Raw genomic sequence first — 25,315 nt, forward strand, 5'->3', positions numbered from 1 at the left:
CTGTTGCATTTATTTTAAGACTAAATCCATGCAGGCACAGCTTACTAGTACTTAGAGCGTCTAGTTTTGGGCAGGTTCTCTGGAATTTGAGGATAATCTCTATGCCCTCTCTGTTGATGGAGCCATTGATGAAGCAATCACTTCTGTAATATTGTTGCTAGCTTGGCACTCTTGGAAGCAACCCTTGAAAAGTAATGGCGTATGAAGCTTTGCTCCATGGAATAAGTGTTGTGTGGATGGCACCTTGAAGAGCCATGGGCTCTGGGCAGCTTTCCTGGTGGCCACAGCCAAGCTGTTGCAGGTGGACTGTGAATGTGAAGCTGAGCTACACCCAGCTTGTCACATGGCTCTGCTCAGAGCAAGGCCCAGCATTGTCTAGAGACTTTTGGCACTTTGAGTAAACTTGCACTCAGCTGACTTCACAAAAATAGGGATGCTAAACTGAAAGCTTTCTAAACGTGGCACTGGCAGCAGGGAGGGGCAGGGAAAAGTGGAGAGAGCTGGATTTGTGTCTCAGCTACTGTTGTGTAAGCTGCTTGTGACCAAAATGAGAATCTTCTTTTACAACAGGGTGCACTGAGCTCACCCAAAGCTCTTCAGGCCCAGCCTATGAAAAGATTCAGCCACTCCACCCTGTGCTTTTCTGGGGAGTGTGGAGACATGTTAGGGGTTTGCCTGCCATTGTCATGGACTTGCTGCATGTGCTGGACTTGCTGCAGTGCTCCCTCAATGCACTGGCTTTTGAGATCTAAACTGAGGCTTTAACCTGAATTCTTTAGAAAGTCTAATCAGCCCACTGCAACCAGCAACTCCTCCAACTGTTTTTCGGTTCCCTGAAATGCTAAGCTTCTCTTGGAGCAAGGCTCTAGTATGTAAAGGTTAGTGAACTGTGTTTCCATTTAACTAATTAGCAGTCATGTGCCCTGGCCAAAGCACACATGATGTTACAGCCATTTTTAAGTTATTACGTGCCTGTGTAACTGCTGCTGAGCAAGCCAGAAGGAACTGCAAACTAGTGAAGGGCCAAGGAAGGAGTGGGATGAATGGCCAGATTCTGTTCAGTTAAATCCCATGTAAAGCTGTGTAACATCAGTGACTTTAGGAGAATTACTGGTGGCCACTACTGGCTTAGAATAGCTAAAAAATTCATTTCCCTTTTCAGTGCTCAACTGTTGCTGCTTTTGGAGTCTAGTTTTGAGTAGTTTCCGTTTGGAAGAAGAGGTCCCTTCCTAAAGTATTTCAAGCCGCATCTTCCCTTTATTCCCCACTTTCCTTTCCTAGCAGTTTTAGAAAAACCCTCTTTGACATAGATTCTCTTTAAGAATACTTAGTGACTGGCTTCTGCTGGCTTCTCCTTTATATGCCGCATCCAATTTTTTCCAGGGCAGTCTGAGGGTGGGATAACTAGCCTCAGGATGTGGCCATAACACAGGTGAAGCTGCCACAAAAGATGCAAGCTGCATTATCAGTGAACAGACAATAACAGAGGAATGGGACATGAGCTGGGACAAGTGAGAGTTTCCAGAAGGCAAAAGCTGTACTGCACATGCATTGTGAAGGCTGCCATGATCTGCAGTATTTGCATCCACGTTGTGTTGGGCATGCACACTGTTAAAGGTGTGACATGGGCTCTTATGGCACCCTTCAGCAGAAGGAGGTGGTGGACTCAGTGTTTTACACTGTTTCTTTTGGTTAAATCTTCAAAAACCTGTTTCCAAATTAGGACACAGCTCCTAAGAAAAGGATGTAGCTTATGCTATTGTCCCAGGACCAGTGGCACTGGGGAGGCAGTACCTGTAAGAGACTGAGAGAGACCCTCTGGCAGTACAGCTGCTGTCCCTGCTCTCTTGCAGAGCACCTGCTGCTCTGCCCCTGTACTGGGACCCTTGGCTTCCCGTGGGGCTGCAGTGTGTGGTTCATTATAGCAAACAGCTCAACCAACTAGACTTCCTCAGGTAGGAACAGGCCTTCTCAATAGCAGCAGAGGTGAGAGCTTTCCTAGAAGGAAACCTCCTTGAGGTTTCTTCATGATTCAGGAGGGATACACATACAGGTGCTTCCCTAGACCTGTTCCAGTGCACAGTTACTCAGACTAAGAGGGAGAATGAGCTGTGGAGGCACCAGTTCTTTATGTTGCTCTGCAACACAAAGCAGTGCTGTTAAATGCATCCACAGACTTGGAATAGGGATGTGGGACAAGCTGGGAGAAAATGATAAATTATGATGCTAAACATACAGGATTACTCAGTCTAAGAACAGCCAGATTTTTTGAGTTTCATTCAACAACAAAAATGAATAGATTCATGATACTAATAAGTTATTGTGACTGATCCCTCGCTCACCACAGACTAATCATTGCAACTTACAAAGTCTGTCTTGTTCCTTGTCCCAGGTTAACAACTCATAGAAGCTCATGGATTAAAACATAAGTGTTCATTTGAATGAGTACAAGGGTATTCAAAGTAACATGAAACATACTCCATTGCAACTAGTATTTATTAAAAAAGCAGGCCTCCAAAAAGTAGTCAGTTAATCAACATATATTATTACATCATTGCCCGCCCAGCACCACTGAAATATACAATGCTATCAGCTCATCTCTCTGGCAAAATGTTCTGTTGACTCATGCTTGGTGCATTATCTATAAATGTGCATAGTTTGAAGACTTGATAATGTAACACGAGCATAGAATGGCACCAACGTCTGTTTGCCCAAAGCTTTCAGCCACTTCAAACTCAAGGAAGTTGTGAAATGTGCGTATGTGCGTGGCAGTCGTGCATGTGCTCTATCGTCCCTGGTGTGGCCTTGAATCCTTTGTGTGAGCGTCACAGCATTGACAGCAAACTTCTCAGAAGCCAAAGAATCATATGCCCCAAAGCATAATTTTATTACTACTCAGTATGTCTAGTTTCTTTTTAATTTTCAAATATCTAGAGACAGGGTGAAGGCAGGGAGGGCAGGCTGGGTTGTGGGTGGTGATGGGGAGTTAAGTGCTTGTGTAAATCAAGTAACTTAGCAGCATCCACACGTGCTTCCTTTTCCTGGCAATTTGTTGCCACACTGAGCTAGGGACATGTTTGTGATACTGGCCCAGCAGCTCTTCAGATGAAAAAGGTCTCTCATATTTGCAGGGTCAACTGGGATTGGTGCCAAGTACAGTTCTGAGAAGGAGGAGTCCCCTACTATTCATTTATAGACAGATCAATGCTACCAAGGGAATCAATACTATAACACCAGGTGTAGGAATACAAATGTTTATGGCATTTTGGCACCAAGCTTTCCCACCTCCTTCCCCTTTCAGCTGTAGCTGAAAGGTCATTGTATGTTGCTTACCTCACAATGACAATGAATATAGAAACAAATTAATGCACCTTCAATGGAAAAAACCTTACATGTGGTAACTAGCATATGAAATTTGTAAATAATAAACAAAACTGTAGGAAAAACCTATTGCCTCCTCACAGTAGACCTATGCTTACTTTGCATGAGCAGGATGTGCGTGCCTGTGGCATGTGCTTTGCTGATGCTCACAGTAATTTAATCTTATTTCATGAGAAGTAGCTACTTGCAAAGGTTTCGATGCTTTTTTCATTAGCCTCTGACATTATTAGAGCTGTCTTCAACTTTGTGCGTATGGAGAGGGAGCACCTTGAATCATGTGACTTCACATTAGCCATAAGCACTAGAAAACAAGTAAACCAAAGTTGAAAATACCCTTTTGAGAGCCTTTAAATTAACATTTGTAGAAGGGTCCGTCAGTATTAACAAAACAATGTTGAGTAATTTCTTACATAGGATAGTCAATTATCAAAGCTATTTAATGCTACATGACAGTGGCCACGGGTATATTTATGGGGAGACTTAAGTGCTCTGAGGCCAGAACACTTCATGAAAGCAAATTAAGAGAAACACACAGGAGAACATTCTGTCCAAAGCAACAGTGACTACTTTACCCTTCCAAGTGGCTACTAGTCTTAAAGTTTATCTGTCAGGATTATGTAGGTTGCTGGTTACTAGGAGTTGCACAGTAGGATTAAAAAAGTCTTCTGGGGCTTGGTGCGACAACTATTTCTGAAGGCAGGGAGAGCAGACACCTACTTCCATGCGTGGCACAACTAAGCCCTTAAGCATGCAGACACAGGGCCTCAATGTACTTGAGCACTAAGGTCAAAATGCTGGAACATGCTTCTACCATTGTAAAAGGTACTTTTCACATCAGTAAAATAATTATTCTAAACCCAGAAATACTCTGTTTCTACATCACATTTCACAGAGCACTGAATACAGAAAGCTGGGAAGCTGCCATTTTATTTTTTTTTTTAATTTGAAACTGATATGTGGATATTTCCCACTTGCAGGCAAGGGAAGCAGTAGCAATGCAAAGGGATGGAAGCAGCTCCCCTGACCCTGGCTCTTCCACAGTTATAATTTCTGCTGTATGGTAAAGTTTCCCAGCTTCTCACTGTCACCTTCTAAATTCAACTAAGGTGGTCAGGGAGACAGATGAACAGGCACAATTCTGAAATCTTAATCCTTGACTCAAAAATAGTTGCCAAATAACAGCACTTGCTTCATTTCCAGAGCTCACAGTTGCATAGTGTGATGACAGCAGCTATGACTATTGCACAGCAAGAATTAAAAAAAACAAAACATTTCTGGTATTACTAGGAATCTTTGCACACACTCATGGTGAGGACACTGAAATGAAGGTACTGGCAGAGTGGAAAAGTCTGTCTCCTAAAAAAACACACATGGCTATCAATAGGGAAAGTGGGCTTCACTGTTCACTAGCAGTAAGCTGACAGGGTAAGGCAAAACTGGAGTTGTGGGGTTGTTGTGTGGTAACACATGCTGAGGTCTCCAAGCCTACCAGCTGAGAAAAAACAGTTCTGAAGAGGCTGAACATAAGCAGTGGTCACTTGGAGGGCTGGATGTGCCTGGATGTGATCTAGACCCTTGAGAAGTCTCCCCTCTGCCCACCTGTTTTACTAAGCAACTTCACTTCTTCGATCACAATGTCATGGGTAACTGCTTTGCACATGTCATACACAGTCAGGGCAGCCAGGCTGGCAGCTGTTAGAGCTTCCATCTCCACACCTGTCCTTCCCCAGGTCTGACAGGAGCTGCGGATTACCACTGCATATCTGGCCTCATCCAGGCTCAGAGACACCTCAACATGGTTGAGGGGGATGTTGTGACACAATGGGATCAACTGGCTGGTCAGCTTGGCTCCCTGAATTCCTGCAATCTGAGCTACTGCTAGCACATCCCCTTTCTTCATCTGGTTCTTCCTCACCATTCCGAATGCCTTTTCACCCAGGCGGACCACAGCACCAGCAACAGCCCTTCTTGTTGAATCTGGCTTCCCTCCAACATCAACCATTGTGGCCCGTCCTTCCTCATCAGTGTGAGTCAAGTTGTCAGAGGCAGGAGGTACTCTGGTGCAAGATCCCAAATCCCTGGTACAGAATTCAGATCCTGGGCTTGCCTCTTTGGAATGACAGTCTGCAGAAACTTGGCCAACAGGAGAAGCCTCAAGGCACTTAGTGATGAACGTGGAGCTTGCGTCCTTATGGAAGACACAGCAGCCTCTGAGCTGGGTTTGTAGAATTCCTGTTGTTGTGTGGCACTGTTGCTTTCGGTGAGATCCTGTCAGTTGTCCTGTAAGCTTATTTTTCATTAACACTCTTCCCATTTGTTTGGGGAAACTTGCTCTCAAAGTCAGCCAGTGGCTAAATGTGTGGCCCCACTGTTTTGAATTTGGGAGATTTTGTAGGGCATCTTGGTATAGTGGGAATGACATCAGTAGAGGCTCTGAGGAAAAAAAAAGAGAGAGTAACATGAGATCACATCTTACTAACTGGAAAGCTAAGTCTGTAGTAGCCAAGTCAGAGCATCACTTGGGTCTTTCTGTATTTCAAAAACCTCAATAAGCCTGCAAACATCCACTTTTCTCAACCTCTTTCTCTCTTCTCAGTTCTCTTCATTTGCTGGTTTATTACAAACTCCAAGACTCAAGTGACATGTATCACTTATTCCAAGGTCCCTGACAAGAAACAACTTGCTTTAAAACACTATCAACATTCATTGAGAAACAGCAGCCAAGAAAGCTTATAGAAACATAAGTTCTGAAGAAAAGCAAGTCATGGCATCTCAGCATCCATTTGAGATTGTCCCAGCACCAGTCTTACTTTGAAAGCCTGGCAAGGTCAATAGGAAATTCTTGCACTCAGATTCTCAACTCTGCCTTTCCAAACATCTTCTTCCCAGCACAGGCAACTGCACTTCCTGCTTTCATCTCCTTCTGCTTGGAAGGCTCATGCCAGCACTTGAGGACAGAGGGACCAGAAGCACTGCATCTGCCACTGCACTGTCTGCAAGCTCAGAGGGTGGGTGGGTGGGTCTGTGATAGGAACCTCTCATTACTGCCAGCTCTTACCACATTAATGACAGCTGAAGCTTAAGCACTGGAAAAACCACGCTCCTCTCATTGACAGATAGATTTTAAATCTACTCAGAAGTATGTTCCAAGTTCAGCTGGCAGAGCTCCCAGCTGGCAGAAAGGTAGTAAGCCCTCCTGCCCCTTTTCAGCATTTAATCCCTTGGTTTTGGCATTTGCACAGGGCTAAATGCCAAGTGTCGAGTCAGAAGGAGTCTTTTCACATAAAAGAAGTGATTTGTAAGTAAAGAGAAAGCAGTATAGAGGTAAGTGGCTAAGCCCTAGTTTAATAGCCTTATTGGTAAGCATGTTTATGTTTTTCTGGAGCTCCTCATTTCTTTGCTCTGAGAAACCTGGAATTAGGTTTTGCTTAATCATCTCCTTTGGTGGCTCTGGTATTCAGGGACTCCTTTACTTATGAGTTTCGTTCTGCCCACAGGTGAATCAAAGCAGCTTCTTGGCCCCTCTACATCTTGCTGAGCTATGTCTGATACCCTGACCTACAGGTTGCACCTTCGACTGGTCACATGGCAATAACAGACATGGTGTGGACAACCCATTGTTGTGCACCTCCACCTTCTTTTTTTAAAAAAACAACAACCAATCTCTTCCTTGTTAGTCCCAGCCTCTGCTGTAACAAGACCAATGTACTTAGCACCTTTTTCACCCAGAGTATCCTCCAAATGTTGATCTGAAAGTGCATGTTACTGAAGCTTAAATCAACCACAGATTTCAAGATTTTTAAGAAATCACTGCAATAATTAAATTCAGGCAAAGGCCCTTTTTGATCTATAGCTAATGGCAAATCCAGTAAAATTAAGATTTCTTCAAGTTCGGTGGTAATGTGTTTACCTTCAGAGAAATGGAATTAACTGGATAGAAATGTTTGGAGTGAAACATTATTTTGCTTTGGAAGGGCACAAAAAATTGTGCTTATTTCTCCTTTCTTTTCCCCTCTCTCTTTATACAGTGGGGCCTAACATGAATACTCCTTTTTAAATCCAGGAATTCTGTGTACTCTGTTCTTCTGGATTCCTTGTTTAGCTTTAAAGCTGAAAATAAACTCCTGGCAAGGAGTCTTGTCTTCAGGAGAAGCTGGACTGCAAGGGCAGACAAGTGCTTAAGTTGACAGGGTAAACACACATAGGTGGAAGCAGGGAAGAGAAGCACTATTTGCTCAAGTAGAGTGGTAAGTAAAAAGAGAGCAACAGATCTTGCAAAGCCTCTTGGCTTTTTGTAACAACCTACACTTTCTTCAAGTTATACCTAGTCATCTCTGCCCTCATCCAAATTGCTCATATACCTAAAAAAAAGAATGGTTTTCTACAGCACTATATATAATACAATGGAAACCATCTGGGAAACCGCATCTCCTTATACTCTATTACTGCACCTAAAGTTTAACTGTTTTAGTTTCCAACTAGTACAATCTCAGGGGGGGAGGAAAGAAGACGGGATACTTAAATTAAGGAGGAAATTCCCATTACTGAAGTGAACCCATGAGGAGAACAACCTGCCAAAAGGAATATTTTGATTAAGGGAAATAGGATACAAATCATACAGCAAAGGATCAGAAGAAAACAATGCAGGGAAGAAGCCAGGTTTGGCTTACTGGGACTATCAAAACCAATTAGTGATTTCAACAGCATTCATTAAGATTCATTAATTCCATATATACACACCCACACCCACCGACTGCTTCCATGCCAGTATTATTTGAAGTTTGTAAGTAATTCCAAACACAATAAGTAAATCTCCCAATGATTCCCCATGTGTCACAGTGGGATACTCTCCACTCATCTCTAGCCTCTCCATTGATGCAGTGACTGCCAGCAGTTAGTCTCAAAGGGATGTGGAAAAGCTGGAGGAGGACCCAGACAGGCTGCCTCTTTTACTGTATGTCAGACAATTTTAAAGCACTTTTCAAAAGGAAATTGGATGGATCTGATCTGTAGACATCCAAACATTGCTATGAATGCTAACACTGGAGTGTGAGGATTCTTTCAAAAGCATCTTGAAAAATTATGTAGGTCCCAAGGAGCTGGCAAGTTTAATATAGTATTTTTCATCTTAAAAAAATATTCTTTTTTTCCTCATGCAGCAAGTCAATACACATTTTGAACAAAGTCTTCTTTCCCCTTTTTCTGGAACACAGTGCAGCAGTGGCCAAAACAAAAGAGAAAAAGCAAACCAAGAGGCCACCTTTAGCCACTAAACCCGTTCACTTCAAAACTCAAAACGGAAAAATTATGGTCCTTTACAGTGGGGCATCAAATAAAAAAAATAATATTCTGAGTGAAAACCTATGTTACAAGATGTCTGTAGGTCCTATTTCCTAATAAAGGCAATTGAAGTACATGCACTAGAGTACTGGTTTTAAAATAAAAAATAAAAACGAGATTTTATATCACGCATAGCAAAGTCCTTCAATTCAATTCATGTTACCCTTCCCATATCACAGGTACCTGTTGTAAAAGCTGTGTTTTAAACTGCACTGCAGCTACCCTGCTCCAATGGGAGAATGAGAGTTTGGGTTTGAAACAATATCCATCTCTTCCACCCCTGATATGTTCCCCTCCCCCCTTGTCAGGAAGAAACAATAGAAGAACTTCCAATTAATCTCACAGTGCAAACTCTCTCAAGCATTTCTTAAATCTAAGGAAGAAAAAAGGGTTTTGGGACAACAGGTATCTTAAAAACCAGGGAAACCTGGGCATGGAGGAGGTAAGACTCCACTGAAAAAGATGTGAAAAGTCAATGAAAGAACCCTAGCAGCGCTATGTTGTTTGTGAATAGAGCTTCAAGAAGAAGGGTGAGTTAGCAAACATTAACAGACATAGCAAGGAGCATAAAGACACCTTGATCCATAGGGCTGGTGAGATAACTCTGAAAACCATAGTATCTGGTATCTTCTGAGACTTTGCAGCAATAAGAGAACATTTCAAAATAATGAAGCCCTAAGTTTCAGATTCTGAAGTACAGACATACTGAGGTGGAAACCTGTGTTTCTGTCAGGTTAATGGCTTGATACATTATAAGCAAAGTTGAATGTCTTAATCCAGGAAAGAAGTCTATCCTGCATCCTTTATGTTTATAAGGCAATCTTGTCAATTTCACAAAACTCATTCCAAACTGCCTTACAAATTATCATACTCTTCTTGTTAAGTAAAAAGGAAGCAGAAAGGAAACATGACAGGAAAGGTAGTGAAGCCTTTGAAAAAATGTAATGAACTTTCAAAATTAGAGAAAACAAAACCAGTGCTAACCATCAGAAGTCTGGAAAAAGCTTGGTAGGGACATTTAAAGCTTCCATCCTATTCCACTTCAGCCTGTTATCATAGACTCTCAGAATGTTAGGGGTTGGAAGGGACCTCCAGAGATTGAGTCCAACCCCCTGCCACCTAGCACAGGTCCACCACTGCCTTTTAAGAAACCCATTTCTTTTGCTAAGGTAGAATGAAATACAAGTTTGACTTAAAATCCCAATCCACTCTGCTCCCCCAAAGACAAAACCAAACAAAATCATTGGATATTTATTACGTACTGATTTGTCACCCACCAATCAGGATCATTGGCCGGTTTTTCATCTGGGAAATGTTAAACATGCCTAGAAATAAAATAAGGAACATATAAAAATCCTAGGTTTTTTATGTTTTAAGTCATACATCTAGTTTATATACCTATTTCTGCTCTTGACAGTGCAACCTGCATGCTAAGAAAACCAAAGCTCGATGAAGGCAAAACAGCAGGAGGAAGGGGAATCTGGTATGGTATTATTTAAAACCATAGCTGCCACAGTGTCAGTTCCCATGACACAGTCTCCAAGCATCCGGCTGCTATGGGTCTATCACATTGTAAAACCTTTTCCCAGAAAGTTTCCATAATCTGAATCACAGCCTACCTACTATAAAATGTAATGAACTTGGGACTACCTTGTTTCTTAACAACAGCATTTAACTGTCCTAGTTCTATGGATAAACTGTTAATAGTGGTCTAGTTCAAAGAAGCCCAATCACAGAAGGCTCCTGGGACAATACTGGGATTAACACAACGTGGAAGAAGACAATGCCAGGTAAATGCTGCTGATGACAAAATATCTTTGGAGTGGAGGGCAGATGAGTGCTTTCACCTCTACTTGCCCAAATCAGAAATTCAGAAATGAATGGTCTAAAAGAAAAGGAACCAATTTCTCCACCCCATCCCTTCTATTTACAAGGCACTATTTAACTGGGTCAGCCCAATGTACTTTGCAAGTTAGTCTATGTTCAAATTTTAAGATTCCTTTAAATTTGTTTCATACAGCATTAAAAAAAGGCAGAACCAACTGCGAGTTATCTGGCAGAATGTGCAAGAGACCAAAAAGACTGAAGTGTATTTTTAGTGTAAAGGGGCTATTCCATGATCTTAAAGCTAGTTCACAATTCCCAGCTGTAGCCAGATACAAACATTTGGTAAGATTGAGATGTGACTGAAATATAGTTTATACAGCCTGAGGATGTGAATGCATCTTCATGACCTTACACAGAGCCCTCGGTGAGTAGCTACAAATTCTTGGATGCTTAAAATGAGATCTGTCACTTCTACAAATGTGTTAATACAGCAGTTGGACTGAGAGCTCAATTTAGCTTTAGTTCCTATTTTACAGCAAATGAATTTTAAGACAAAAGGGATCCAGTAAAACTGATCAATTTTTGCTTTGCTGTTGTTATTGTGAGCAGTGGTATATGCATCTCTTTGAAAACAAAAGTCAGTCTGAGACATTTAAATGGTCTAGATTCTAGCTCATGTGGAAGGTTAGAGCACCACAGGACTGGTATGTTACCAGCTTTCTACCAGAATATACTCTTCCCAGATAGGAAAATTTGTTCCTTATTTAATACAGCTTCATTTCAGAAGCTTTTCCTTCTTTCTTTCTCCTGGCAAGTCAATGTATCCCACAGCAGTACCAGGACATTGTCTTCCCTAATCACTGCTGTTATTTCTCAGGTACAACAAACATACCAGCATGCTGTTTCTTTTTTCTGCCCACTGCTGCTCCAATGACTTGAACCAACTCTTCCTCTGAGGCACCTGACCGCAGGTGATCTCTCAAGGACACTTCTGAATTCCCAAAAAGGCACACCTGCATCCAAAGAGGAAAAATCAGAAAGAATACTATATGCAGCTTTTACAAGTATTGTGTATGAACCTTAAAGTAGAGTTTTGAAGAGGCATACCCTACTGAAGAAAGAGACCCTTTATGGAGATTATTTTCTTCATCTCTCTTCATGTACACACACAGACAGCCTGGGATGTTTCTGCAACTTCAACTCATTGGGCCTTCAGGCTGCCTAGGTCATCTGCCATTAGCAGCACAACTGTTGTCAATATCAGGTGACAATGTGCAAGTGCCAATTTTTAATTGAAAACTTTAATTTTTCCCCCAGAAACTGCCAGTTTCAATGTGGCAGGAAGTGGTTATCCCTTCCCTGTCTACAGCCGTTCAGCAAATGTACAGGCTGCTCTTGAAGGAGAAAAGTTGCAAGAAGATGTTTGGTGAAACAAGCCAGAATGCTTGTGGAACACAAAAGCTAAGCCCTCACAGCTGCTTGGATCCTAATTTTAATGGGAAATCATCTGCTTGTCATATGTTTAAGATGATTTTCAGTCTAAGATTAGAATAAATGTTTATATTTATGGCCTTGCAACCATGTTGTACAACTGAAGCTAACTATGTTAGCAAAACAGAGAAAGCAAGAAAAGTGATGTAACATCTCCCTAACAGCCCAAACAGCTTGAAGAATACATCCAGGATAGATAAACACAAGTTAGCTGGTAATAATTATGCTTCTTACTGTCCTACTTTACATCCCAGCTATTTTTAAGGGAAGAATTTCACCACTACTTTCACTGCAATGAATGCAAAGAGAGTTGTGTTTCATTACCAACCTTTAAGTTCCCATCTGCTGTTATCCTCAGCCGATTGCAGGATCCACAGAAATGCTCTGACATGGAGGTGATAAAGCTGACTTGTCCCTGGAAATGTGGCACCTTATAACTCTGAAGAAAAAGAGTCAACTATAAACTCCGTATTTTCAAGACTGCATTTCACCACAAACCAGAAGACATTTTAACAAAATTTCCTCAGTTCTAAGGTCACATGAGAGGAAAAAAAAAACCCTCAAACATCAGATTTGTCAGGGGGTTCAGTCTGTTCTTCTCTATGCCTGGGAATTCACAAACTTGTAAAATGTTTGCTCTTGTAATTATCAACTGACAGGTGACGCCAGTAGGAATTTTCTTGTTTGGGCAGCCATGAGCCATAAATTCTTGTAGACTAGAAATCCCCTGTGTGACACTACACACTCTAAATCAATATAGTTTTTTCACTGAACAACTGTTTCCTCAAGCTTGTTAATGTGCAGTCATAGACATACTGATAAAAGTTTCAGAAGCCATAAATACAGGATACAAGCCTGCCATTTTTTAGATCTTAACAAGGCATCTAGTAAATACGCTGTATTTGTAAAGGTAAAGACTATGACCAGAGTCAAACCACATGCAGGCAGCTTGACCACAACCCTAGCATTACTAGAATCAGTATTTTTCACTTGGTTTGTGAATTATAAATGCTGAACTTCAGAGAATTTGGAGATTTAGGGCAGAGAAAGAGTGAGGACACATCCTGTATGTTCTTTGTCTAACCCTACCTTGGCTGTGCTGGAAGCTTCACAGGGCAATTTCTCCAGTTCAGGCCATCGCTGTTTAATTGTATCAAGCATTTCTTTGTAGCTCACCATCTTCTTGAAGTTCCATTTATTGCCTGGAATTAACAGAATCAGCTAACTTTAGACTGTGGATTATATTTTTTCAATCAGGGAAGAGCCACCATTACATTCTCCACAAATCTCATTTTTCCCAAAAGTGTCCCAGCCCCAGCTAATCCTGCTACTAATCCTTCTCCAGCTTATCCAAAAGGCAGACAAGCTGTGAAAAACGCAACATAAAACTTAAGGCAATTTCTAAATTGCAAAAAGAGCTCACCACAACTTCTGCAGACAGGCTCAAATATTGAATAACCACCAACCAAATTTTATGTCCAAGGTACACTCCATACCATGAAGAATCTCCAAGGAGGACTTCTTACCGTCAAAGGGCATGTATTCTATGAACCGCACATCAAGGGGCAGATCCTTTGTTAAATCCACAAAGCTCAGAAGTTCATCCTCATTGAAGCCTCGCATCACCACACAGTTTACCTTCAGGAAAAGCAGACACCTGAAATTAGTGAGCCAAGTATGACTTTCTTCCCTCTTCAACAAGGTTTCATAGTCCTTGCAGAAGGCAACATAGAGAGAATGATTTTTTTTTTAAAATGAAAAGATGAGAGAAGTTGGCAGAACTGTTATGGTCTAGATTATAGTCTCTGCCAAAATTGTCTGTAAGTTTTTGCTTCCAATCTAACTAAAGTTGTTAATGTTACCTTACTAAATGGAAAACTAATGATACTACGTAATCAAGGCACAGTCTTACCCATCCAGTGTACGGCAGATTTTACTGTCTAAAATGACAACTCCATGCTTCAGTCCTACATTGTATGGCCTCTGTAAAAGTCCTGGCAGGATACCTTCTACAGCACTCTTTATGGCAAATTACAGGCAAATTCCCCAGACCAGGAAGTATTCACAGTTCACTCCATAACCAGAGGTTGCAGGATAATTAGCTCTGCTTTCCTTCAAACAGAGGTTGAAACAGTTTTCTGCATGTTACTCATAAGCAGTATTTACACTGGAGCCTCAGGTCCTCTATGCTTTATCTAAAGAAAAACAGGTAGCTGGGCAGTTGCTAAAACACTCCCTGTTAGCAAGGAAGACTTGTAAATCTGAAAATCATTGACAATTCTTAAGATCTTTCAGGAAAGCCTAAAAAACAAATTTAATTTAAAGTGTTTTTCATAGCTCTATAGCCTAAACCACTTAACACATAATAGGCCTTCCAAAACACTGTTGGGAACCATATCTGCAAAAATGCAAACTGCTGAGTTAGGGTGCAGGGTCATGGTTTACCTTCACCCCCAAAGGACAACTCCCTTCCCCTCTGTCACACTGGCACTTATCAGGGTCTGCTGTAAGCAGCTGAAGGAGATAAACCAGGAGAAAATTAATGTATTTCTGCAGGGTAGTTTTCTGCCTGTTAACTCCTTTGGCCAAGTTCACACAGCAGGGTCAGTGCCAAATCAATAGGGTAGGTAGGAAGAGACAAGTGCAGAGATGAACCACCCTGTAGCCTGCAGCTAGGCAAATGATGGGGTATGTGGCTGTATGTATCTGTACTCTTCAGCTGTGCAAAGGGATTATATTAATTTCCCCTGTTCCCTCTTGAGATGGTCTTCAAGCTACTAACATTTTTCTTCAGTTTTACAAAAAAATTATCCACTGGCAGCAAGGGGGATAAATTCTTCATCACGTGAGCTGCATCTTTTATCACCATTTGTGGTAAAACACAACAGTTTCAGAGTAAGTAAACATTGCCCTTACCTTAACAGGATGGTAGCCAAGCTCAGTGGCTTTGTGAATTCCTTCCATTACCTTGTGAAAGCCTAAGACACAAAAAGAATAAAAACAAGCACTTATTTAAAAAAAGTGTAATGCAAAAGGAGGTTTTTAAGTACGAGATAAAAAGATGACAAATAAAACCCAATCTGTTTCAGTAGACAGGGCTGCAGGTACAAAGAACTGCAAGTAAAGAAACTTCAATTCTACACACACACCTACACCCCCAAAAGGCTGCCAATTTTGTTGTAGTCAAGTCACTAAGATACTTTTTTTTTTTTTTTTTTTTAAACTGATATTTAGGTAGTAAAAAAATACTAGGAGACTTTTCTGCCTCTCTGGACATCCATGTAGCATTAGGATATGATTCTCCACTTCCTCATATGTCAGCTTTTCCCTGTGTTACATTCTTCATAAAGGGAGTGGAAATTATTTGTGAACTGCCTACAGATGCAATGAAAAAAGAATAATAAATTAATATTTATTTGATAATAACAGCACGTGTCTTCGCTTAAATGGCAGAATCTCACTGTTCTGAGTCAGATAGCAATATTGTTAAGTGAATTTTAAAAGGATCTTTCTAAAGTGTGTGTGGAGGGGAGTGAGGTTAGAACAAACAAGAGCCCCTTGATCCCCTATTCCTCCCTGGATACAGATGTATTTGGCTTCCCAAATCTACTGACTACACATTAGTTTGAAGATCACAGGCAGAATTTTACAGGATAATCATTTTTATGATTATCATGTGAAACTGGTGAGCACAATGGGATGGGGGTGGGAGTTGGTTGTAGAGCATTTAGGAAAGCAATTTAGTTGGCCTTTGACCCTTGAAAACAAATTAAAGATGTCAAAACCTGTAGTGACTTAAAGGAAAAAGTCTGAGCCCCGCCCCATCACTTAGCTTGGCCTACACTTGTCAGCTGCTCCGAGACACAGAGTTATAGTTAATTTGGGGCAAGTATCTTTGCCCCTATATGCACCTCTTAAATCTGGAAGAAAACTAAAACAACAGTGCAATTTTGGAATTCTGAAGGCCTTTAGGAAAGCCTCTTAATTGTATCATTCAAGCCACACATTCTGTCAACTTTAAACAGAGCTAAGACATTTCATCAAGAAGTCAATTTCAGATGTGATGTATTATTCCTTCCCTGCCACACTCACCAGCTGGCAGAGAAACAAGGTGATAGTAGCAAGAATGAGACAGCAAGCCAGAAAGATCTGGCGTACACATTTCTGGTGTGTGCTCAGCTGCTAGCACCGTATTTGTGAATGTCTGTCCTACCCTGTCAGGTACTAGACTAAGTTCCCTTCCTGTTCTGCACACTAAACTCAGGTATGAAACACCAAGTTCCTTCTTCCAAAGCTGTAGTCTTCAATAGCAAATACTTGACATGTGCTAGCAAAAGGGCAGTATTTTCCAGAAGTTTGTGCTGAAAATTTCTGTGCTGTTCCTGGCCATATATTTGTGTAAGTCCATCATCTTCTTTTCCCTATCTCGTAGCTACTAGAACTCAGATTCTCTAATGAAGAGATCATACTTTCATTAATCTGTTGGTGCTTTATGAGAAATAAGCAACATTTAAATAATATTCTATATATGTATACTTAATATTGGATGTGTTCAAGATCAGAAAAAAGGGCAAGACATGAAACTTTCACTTAACTTCTTTCTGGCTGCTAAAGGCATTATAAAGCATGGACACAGGAGAGTAGCAAATGTTAACCATCTTATAAGCTGGTCCTAATTCTAGTCCTGGCTGCATAAAAAGAGGTGGAAAGCAAAAAGACAGTGAAATAAGTCCTGCAGGTAACTGTTTGAAGTTATGACTTGTCACCTTTCTCCTTCATTACCTATTTGTTTTGCACACACCCAGGAAGTTCACAGCACCAGTGGTAGCTTTCATTCCAGTTAAGCAAGTGTGCAGTCTGAATGTAGCAAAAGAGATAATGATACACTGCTGTAAGCACATCCCAGAAACAGGAATGGAATCAAAAAACTCTGCAACAGCTCAGAAAACCTTATGTGCAACTTCAGGATTGCAAAAAGGTGAAACTGAACTTAACTAAAATGACCAGGAAGCAATCACTAGCAAGCAGCAGATCAAAAACTTTGGGGACATGGTGATTATTTAAAATAAAAATCTGTTACAGTAAAAAAAAAATAAAATATCTGTAACTGCATTTCATATTTTGATGTTAACTGTTTTCTGTTTTTTCTTTATGGAAAACTGCTAGGAGTTCATTTGTATTGTCATATATATTGAAATATCCCTTCTAGATCTAAGTCCTTGTGTGGTAACAACAAAAAGAGTAAAACCAAAATGTTTCAAACATCAGAGCAGAAATGAATACTAGATGTTATTGTGTCCAGAAACATTTTCAAGGCTCAGAAGTTTTCTAAGTTTTTATTTGACACTTCAAAATGACAACTCTTCTCTTCCACTCAATGAAAAATTTCAATATTTTCATCATTTCAGATTTCTTTAGATGACTTTAAACTTTAGACACATACAGAACTACTCTATGTGAGATAACACCTTCCAACACTTAATCTTACAAGAAGAAATGCTTCCAAACAATATTTAATGATTCAATTACAGTACAATATTATCTTAATTTCTTTGTACTGAACAAGAAAGAGAGGACACGCTAAGAAACAGGTTAGACTGGCCACCTTTAGAATGTGGTAGAGGGAGAGAAGCAAAAATATTCTGGTCCTCCAAAGTACTTCCATGCATCAGTGAAGTCTCTGGTCATCTCTCAGTCATTCCCTCCATCTATTCCATTTGGGACTAAAAGCAGGTGTAAGGCAAGTCGCCTGCAGCAAAGATACAAAATTCAAGCCTTTTCTTAAAACCCTAGAATGAGTTCCCAGAGGAGCAGAAAAATTTTTTCCAAGTTTCTTCAGTTCCTGGTTAGCTCCATAATCAGATACCACTTTTACTCTCCACAGAAGATACCAGCCTGCAGGACTCTAAGCCTAGGAACCCCTCTCACCTTAACAGAGCTATATCTTGTCGCCTCTGGAACTGCCACAGGATAAGGTAGCACAGTGGGGCAGGCACTTTATTCTCTGCTCATTCCATACTTGGAAATTTCCTATTAAATAAAAAACCCTCAAAAATAACAACAAAAAAAAGTATTTTTACATAATTTCAGGTCTTAACAAAAGGAAAAAACCCAACTCAGTGTTACTATTTTTACCTGATCTCCACTTAAAAAAAAATCCCTATGATTTCGAGACTTTATTCTCCTCCTCAAAAATACTGAGTCATAGAAACTTCCCCTTTCATTCTGTATGCTATTCAACTGAGCAACTTCTCTCTTTGTAGTTATAGACCTTTTTTTTTCTTTAAATGGAGAAGAAACATTTATATAAATAAAAGTTACCCTTATCCCCCAGTAACTTTGAATTTACTTTATAAGCAGCACATTCCTAACAGCTTTTGGTCAGATATAAAGAGCTCTGGCCATATAATTCAGGAAGCTGGAGGATTGAGTTTGCCTCTTTGGTAGCAAAGGAAGGGCTTGTTTCTAGTGAGTGTCACAAAATAGGTAACATTCAAATGCAAAGAGCAAAAGAAGAGAGCACAGTCAACACCTGCTTGTGATTAGATACTCCTAGATACTTCTCTGGGCGCCAACTATGCCATGACACAACCAGATTAATGCAACAGCCTGAGCTGAAAGGATAATGCTCCAGTCAGATTTATGACAGGAGCAGATTCCTGCAACATGATGTAGAAATCTGAAGAAGGGCTCCCAGAGAGACTGTAGACAAGGACACCTTTCTGCAACTGCCAGCATAACTTTGATTTGATAGCAGAGTGATTCAGACATTGAAATGCTTTCTCATAGCATCCCAGATTTCTACATCCCTTATCCTATGTTTACCTTACGTTGTTGCACCATCTAGTGGCTACTTGAAGGTTTTGACTAAATTAGAAGTTCACAGACTGCCAAGTTACATTACTGGACAGAAAGAGAATGGCAAAAGATCGAATCAGTTTTAGGTTGGAAGGAAGCCCAACCACGAAGCTGAACTTCATGGTGAGCTTTAGGATTCATTTCAACAAGAATCTATAACACTGGGCATATCCAAGCATTTTTGAAACTTTGTTTGGAATTACTAGGTCAATCAGAGAAGTTACAAAGCTAGCATCCATCCTCAAAAGACCTTAGAGTGGAATTAGGGAACATAGCCAGTCACAAGTGAGACCACTGCTAGCATGCCTCCAGAAACTGCCTCTATTGATTACAAGAAGTTCCATTCTTGTGGCACCTTAATCCCTGGCTGCTATAGCAGGAACATCTGGGTTTTCTTGAACAGTATTAAAGAAAAGCAGCACACACCAGACAAACACAAGATTTTGAGATCCTCTTGATATCCATGACTAACCACTAATCAGCCAGTTACTGGCATCTGTAGTCACAGTCTCACAGACTGTGGTGAGCCGAGCATCTTCTACTCCATCACCCACAACTAAAGGGGCTCTACCTGACTTAGGGTTGCAGAAAGAAGCAGAAAGAGTCACTGTCAAACTAGCTAGTACAGACTACTTCTCCTAGCCTCAGAATAATGACAATTCACTCCCCTCCCACAGCAACTGAGTGGGAAAGACATACCAAACAACTCACAACATTACTGCAAGTATTCACACAGTTGCCTTAGAAGACCAGCCTGTACCTTTCCTCCGGACAATGAACTCAAATTTAGCTGGGACCAAAGTATCCAGGCTAATGTTAATGGCGTTTAGTCCTGCCTCTTTCAGTCGGGGCAGCAGTCTGGTCAGGTTGATCCCGTTGGTTGTGACAGCAATGGTTTTCAGCCCTTCTAGCTTGTACAGTTGACCTAGGAAAATGAAACAATGAAAAGAACATTTTGCAAGAAGTAATTCAACTGTAAGCTACACAGAAAACCCAAAAGATTTGTGAAACAAACAAGTATCACTGATGGTGTGAGGAAAATATGGACAGTTCAATGATTCAGCCTTTTTCTGGCTGTATTGGGTTAAAAGACCCATTTTAGCACAAATCCATTTCAAACAGTATGAAAGACAGTAGTTCTCAATTTCTTAGAGTAAATAGCTACTTTATTGTTGGAAGAAGGCCTCTGACTTTGTTTACTTTCTTTTCCTCAATCTAGCTTTGCAAACTGAATTCTGTGTTCTGCAATAATAGCAAGGAGCAAGCCACCCCTTTCACACCTAACACCTCAACTAGCTGCATTTATCTAGCAACATTTATCCTACTATACTTTAACAACAGTTAACTAAGTTTAACCCAGAGGTAGCTGCCAGCAGTAGTAACTTTAAACTGCTGAAAGAAATACCACATATACTCCTAACTAAACAGAAAAAAAGTGTCAACAGACCATTATAGAGAATCCAAGGGACAAAATACTTGCGCTTGACAACTGAAATATTTCCATTACCCACAGTGGTAGCCCAGCCATTTGAAGAGAGCTTACATAAGGCACTAAAAAATGGCTAACGAAAGAAAACCACATAAGAAACCATTAATATCCTGAAATTAGGTTTTAGAAAATAGCTGCCTCGTCATAAGCCAAATGAAGAAATTGTCTGCATACCAGATCTCCAGAGGGCAGGTTTTCAAGCCTCCAGTTATCAGTACAATAATAAATAGGAAAAAATCCCTCATAAACCACTTGCAGAAGCAGAACCACAGCAAAGTAATTTTCTTTTTTTATTTTCCTTCCTCCCTTCTCCCATAGCCTCCACCTAACTAGTTAAGAAATATTTGAAGAACATGTACTCTTGAAGCAGCTTTAATTACAGCACAAATATGTCATAGTCACTTCTTCCTCTGTTTATTCACGTTGATAAGGGCTTTACATCTGTTTTATCTCATTTCCCAGCTATTCTCAAAATATTCACCCTAAACTAGGCCCAAAACTCTGCAATGGGACAAGTCAGGTCACACCAAAGATGCTGAAGTTCACAGCAGCAGCATTTTGCAACATGATTGAAAGCCCTGTAAAGATATTTGGAACCTGAGATTGTAACAAAAGAGCAATCTTTACTAAGAGCTACATTTTTTCTGGCATTCACTCCTTAAAATCTTTCCCACTGACCAGGAATAACCTCCTTCTAGAGCATGAGTGCTATTGACCCAAGTTAGCCACAGATTGCCTAGCACCAGCTACCACCAGCAGTCTAGCCTTTTAAGAGCATAGGATACACATTGCAGTCACAGGACAGCCTAGGAACACCACTATTATTTACAACCTCAGGAAGCACAAAATTATCAGCATCCTAACAACACAGGAAAAAAATGCTACCTGCCATACAGACTTCATTGCTAGAAACGTAAAATACATAAAGGCACTGAATAAAACCAAAGCCATGCTGCAGCCTAAAATGGAAAAAATATTAAAAGTAGCACCAGCTGATTAGGTCAGGCAGCAGCTATTATCAGTGCATTTTCTTCCTCATCAGACTCAATGACATACAGGATGAGGCGCTGGAAATACACTAATATATGGAACTACCTGTAATAACAAATTGGATAGAAGCCAACTGTGAGAAATTAGAGATGGATCCTTAACACTAAGGCAGACAAGTTAAAAAGCACCAGTTAGTACATTTTACCTTATCAGTGCAAGCTAAGCATTGTTATATTCAGAGTTGCATGGTTTCTTGGCTTGTTGACCTTTAAATTTAAAAGGGATTAAAGAGATTTTGTGACTTTGTAACTCACCTTGTACCTGTGTTAAGTCTGTTTGCTGACCTTTGGTCACTGCTTTAGCAACAATTATCACAACAAGCAAAGGAAACTAATAAAATCATCAAGTAGAAAAGGAAACAGAAGAGACAGTAAATCAACAGCATGAAGCTAAGAGTTTATATGCCAGGCTTAAGCCATCAGTTAACACTTTTACATTTAATTTTTCCTTTAGGATCAGGAGCAGCTTCTTAAATACTCAAGTTTCTTATATATTCTCCACCAATCCTTTCCACAACTGCACTTCTGATTGAGTCCAGAAAGGGAATATATATTGCCTAATCCATGAATTAACAACCCTACCTTGCACCACTTCACTCCTGAAATATGTATGTTGCTATAAAAAGTCATGCAACCATCAGTCGCCCACTCTATGGAAAATTATTTTGTCGGTGCAAATGTGTACTGTGCAGACTATTAATAAAAAAAGCAATCACATAGTTTCTATCCAGTGCTAATTTAAACTCTGAGTATCCCAGAGGAGATGTATTCTGTATTTCACTATCAGCTGCTTCAGAGAAGTCTCAAACATATGTTTCCAGCAGTCTCCAGGACATGATTTAGCTTTCAGCAAGTGCCAGTTGCTGACTCATAGTTTATGTATGTGCATACGTTAGAAGATTTGAAATAATGTAAAGAACTGTAGCAGATGTCTGAATAACACGGTCTCCTACAGTAGCTTCAAATCACATTTGAACACTGAACCAACAAAAAAAATTTTTGAACTCACATTTTAGAAAAATACAGTAATAGTAATCCTGCTTTAATATTTTTGAGATTTATTGGTATTTCACAGGCCATTTGTGGTTAAGAGAAAGGTTTGCTGAAAGCAAACTTCACTTAAATCTCAACCCTAGTCAGCACCTGAAATTTTGTAGCCAGCTTCTATAAACCATCTAGAAATCCAGATTAACTCTATTCCAGCCCAAACCAGTACATACAGGCTTTGATAAAGGTGCCTAACTCAAACTCTGCAGAAGACATTTTTGGGCTTATTTTCCCTTAAATGAGTTTTTCCACAGCTGTTATATGTGATATCTTTACTTTTGAGTAAACTTCTGCACCATAGAGCAACACCAAAGTCTGAGAAAACAAAGAGTTTACAGACTTAGTTTGCCCATGTTCAATGCGCCGTAGAAAAAGCCAGCCAGGCTAATATAAATTCACGACAGAATGAACCAATGCAACAAAGCAATTATCTTAACATCCATTACCTTTGCCCTAAGATAACTAATCTTGTGTCATCCATTAAAATTATGACTATGGCAATCCAAGTTCATCTATGAACACAAACACAGACAGAGTCATGAAACCCAGTGACTGAAAAAGATTTGTCTCCCTTATTCAACCACAGAAATAAACTTTTAAGAATTCTATCACAGTAGTAAAACAAACAAACAAAAAGGATTTCTGTTCTTCCAATATCAAGACTTCAGTTTAGCAATACAATCATAATTTTGCATTGATCTGTCTACTCAACTTACATCCTCAACATCAGAGTAGCTGTGTTGTGTGTAGAAAGCCATCAGCTACAGCTGATATATGGAAAAGGTGCACACTACTAAAGAAAGTTCTGCACTCATCTAATGACGTTGTTCTCATCAACTCACTTTCATGCCAACAGTATATGCCGAACTACAAAGCTTTATTGTATTTTAAAATAAAACTTTTTAAATAAATCTGCCACCCTTTTGGATGGCAAAAAACAGCTAAAAATAATTATACCTATTATTACTAGAATGACTTCTCGAACAAAACAGGTTTCTTGGCAGGCACATAGCTCTCTCAATCCTAAATAAAAAATAACCACTCATGCATGGGTGAAATGCCCTAGATAATGGTATTCCAGAGTTCCAAAAAGGTGAGATTAGTGCGGTTTCAAGACTCCTCAAAGTCAAGTTTCAAGGACACCCAAGCCAGCTAACTGTAGCCATTCCTTTCCAGCTATAAACAGGTCAGTTCTACACTGCTCTGCTGCTTTCTTTGGAAGAGACTATTACAGTCTTCCAAAACAGGAAAACAACCAGAGCAGGAACAGAGACAAATTGCTTTCTGCACCAAAGCTCTGTGTATCAGTAGACAGCTACTCTACTTTCAAGACCTTCATCTTCCATATTAACCCTTTCTTCAGTACTTACTAAGACCATACCTGCAGAAACAGACAAGTTCAGTTACCTACAATACACCAAAGTGCACCCACCTTACATAGCCTTAATCTAATACATTGCAACCACACAAAGCTATTGTAATGGCCATAACATACGAGATTTTGCACATGGAAAAAAGCACCTGGCTTAAGAAGAAAACCAGACACAGTAAGTCAATAATACAAATCAAAGGGGATAGGCTTCTAAAAATGATTCAATAATTTATCTTGCATTGAAGCAATAGTCTTCATAAATAACTGTAAAAACATAGGCATTTATACCGTTCCTTATTCAACACAAACAAGCAAGGGACATATCTGTTATTATGGGCACAGAACAAAACCACAAGAACACCACCCCCAGAAAAATCCAAAAGAAAACCTGCTTTGTTTGTAAGCACGTATCTACTGTTTCTCCCCAGTGAGGACCTGGTCACCTAAATTATTGATTTTTCATCCCAAGGCAGCATTATTGCAAGCTATAGTAGTAGATGTTGAATATGAAAACAAGGCTACATTCAGCTGTTATAATATGAAGAGAAGAAAGTCCCATTCAAACAGGAGAGGAGGACTGGAAGTTTTCTGAAAGAAACTATCATGCATTTCACAATGTTGGGAAATTACCGTAATTTAATGTATTATTATTATTCAGGTTTCTGGACTGTATTTGTAGACAGTTTCAAGTGTAGTTAGTGGACCCGTATAAAGCAAGTCAGTCTGAAACACATTGTATTTATTGGGAACTCACCCACAATGTCAACCACATCGGGACGGATAAGTGGTTCTCCTCCTGTCAGTCGAATCTTCTCTACACCTTCTTTCACAAACAGTCTGGCTAGGGTGATTATCTCCTGAGTAGTAAGTAGTTCTGATTTAGGTGTCAGCTGAACACCTTCCTCTGGCATACAATACTGACCTGAAACAAATAATATAGAAATAATATTGATGCACAAAATGCACCAAGTATAACTATCTTTAATGAATGTCAAACGACTCTGCTTTTCTGAAATACAGGTAAGATCATACACAAAATTTTACAAGCAATCTCCTATTAATTTCCTGTTTTCCTTCAGAAGGAAACTCAAGGTTCATTTGATGGGTCTCAAAGTTGCAATAGATTGAATGATTTATTGCAATGAAGGAAAAACTGATCTTATTTCTATCTAACCTGCATTCAGAGATACCAGACTGAACTGGAAAGCACTAGAACACTGCCACAAACTTTGCAGATGAAATTGTAAGAATGCCTAAGTACAAGCTCTTGTGCTTATCACTTAGGGTATGGCATACAAACATCCACAATCACCATCATCCAGAGTACACCAAGTCTGATGAAAGACCTGTCACTCCCACCTGTCTCTGGCAGATCCCTCCCTAGGCTTGCTCCTGCTTTCCCATCTGTCCTGGTTTGAGCCAGGATGAAGCCAATTTTTCTTTTTACTGATTTTTTTTTTT

General features: G+C 40.1%; 1 protein-coding gene across 1 annotated transcript in view; it reads right to left on the reverse strand.

Moving 5' to 3' along the window:
- Positions 1-4,948: 4,948 nt before the first annotated feature.
- Positions 4,949-25,315, reverse strand: part of MOCS1 (molybdenum cofactor synthesis 1) — a 22,070-nt gene continuing 1,703 nt past the window's right edge. The window contains exons 2-10 of the mRNA XM_009996804.1: positions 24,609-24,776; positions 19,658-19,822; positions 14,956-15,017; positions 13,566-13,677; positions 13,129-13,241; positions 12,368-12,478; positions 11,441-11,561; positions 9,999-10,046; positions 4,949-5,814 (exon numbers count right to left, since the gene is read on the reverse strand). Of these exons, the coding sequence (XP_009995106.1) occupies positions 4,949-5,814; positions 9,999-10,046; positions 11,441-11,561; positions 12,368-12,478; positions 13,129-13,241; positions 13,566-13,677; positions 14,956-15,017; positions 19,658-19,822; positions 24,609-24,765 (1,755 nt within the window). The 5' untranslated portion in view covers positions 24,766-24,776. The remainder of the gene's footprint in view (positions 5,815-9,998; positions 10,047-11,440; positions 11,562-12,367; positions 12,479-13,128; positions 13,242-13,565; positions 13,678-14,955; positions 15,018-19,657; positions 19,823-24,608; positions 24,777-25,315) is intronic.

Source organism: Chaetura pelagica, unplaced genomic scaffold, assembly GCF_000747805.2.
Source record: "Chaetura pelagica isolate M959 unplaced genomic scaffold, ChaPel_1.0 scaffold14, whole genome shotgun sequence".
NCBI lineage: Eukaryota > Metazoa > Chordata > Aves > Apodiformes > Apodidae > Chaetura > Chaetura pelagica.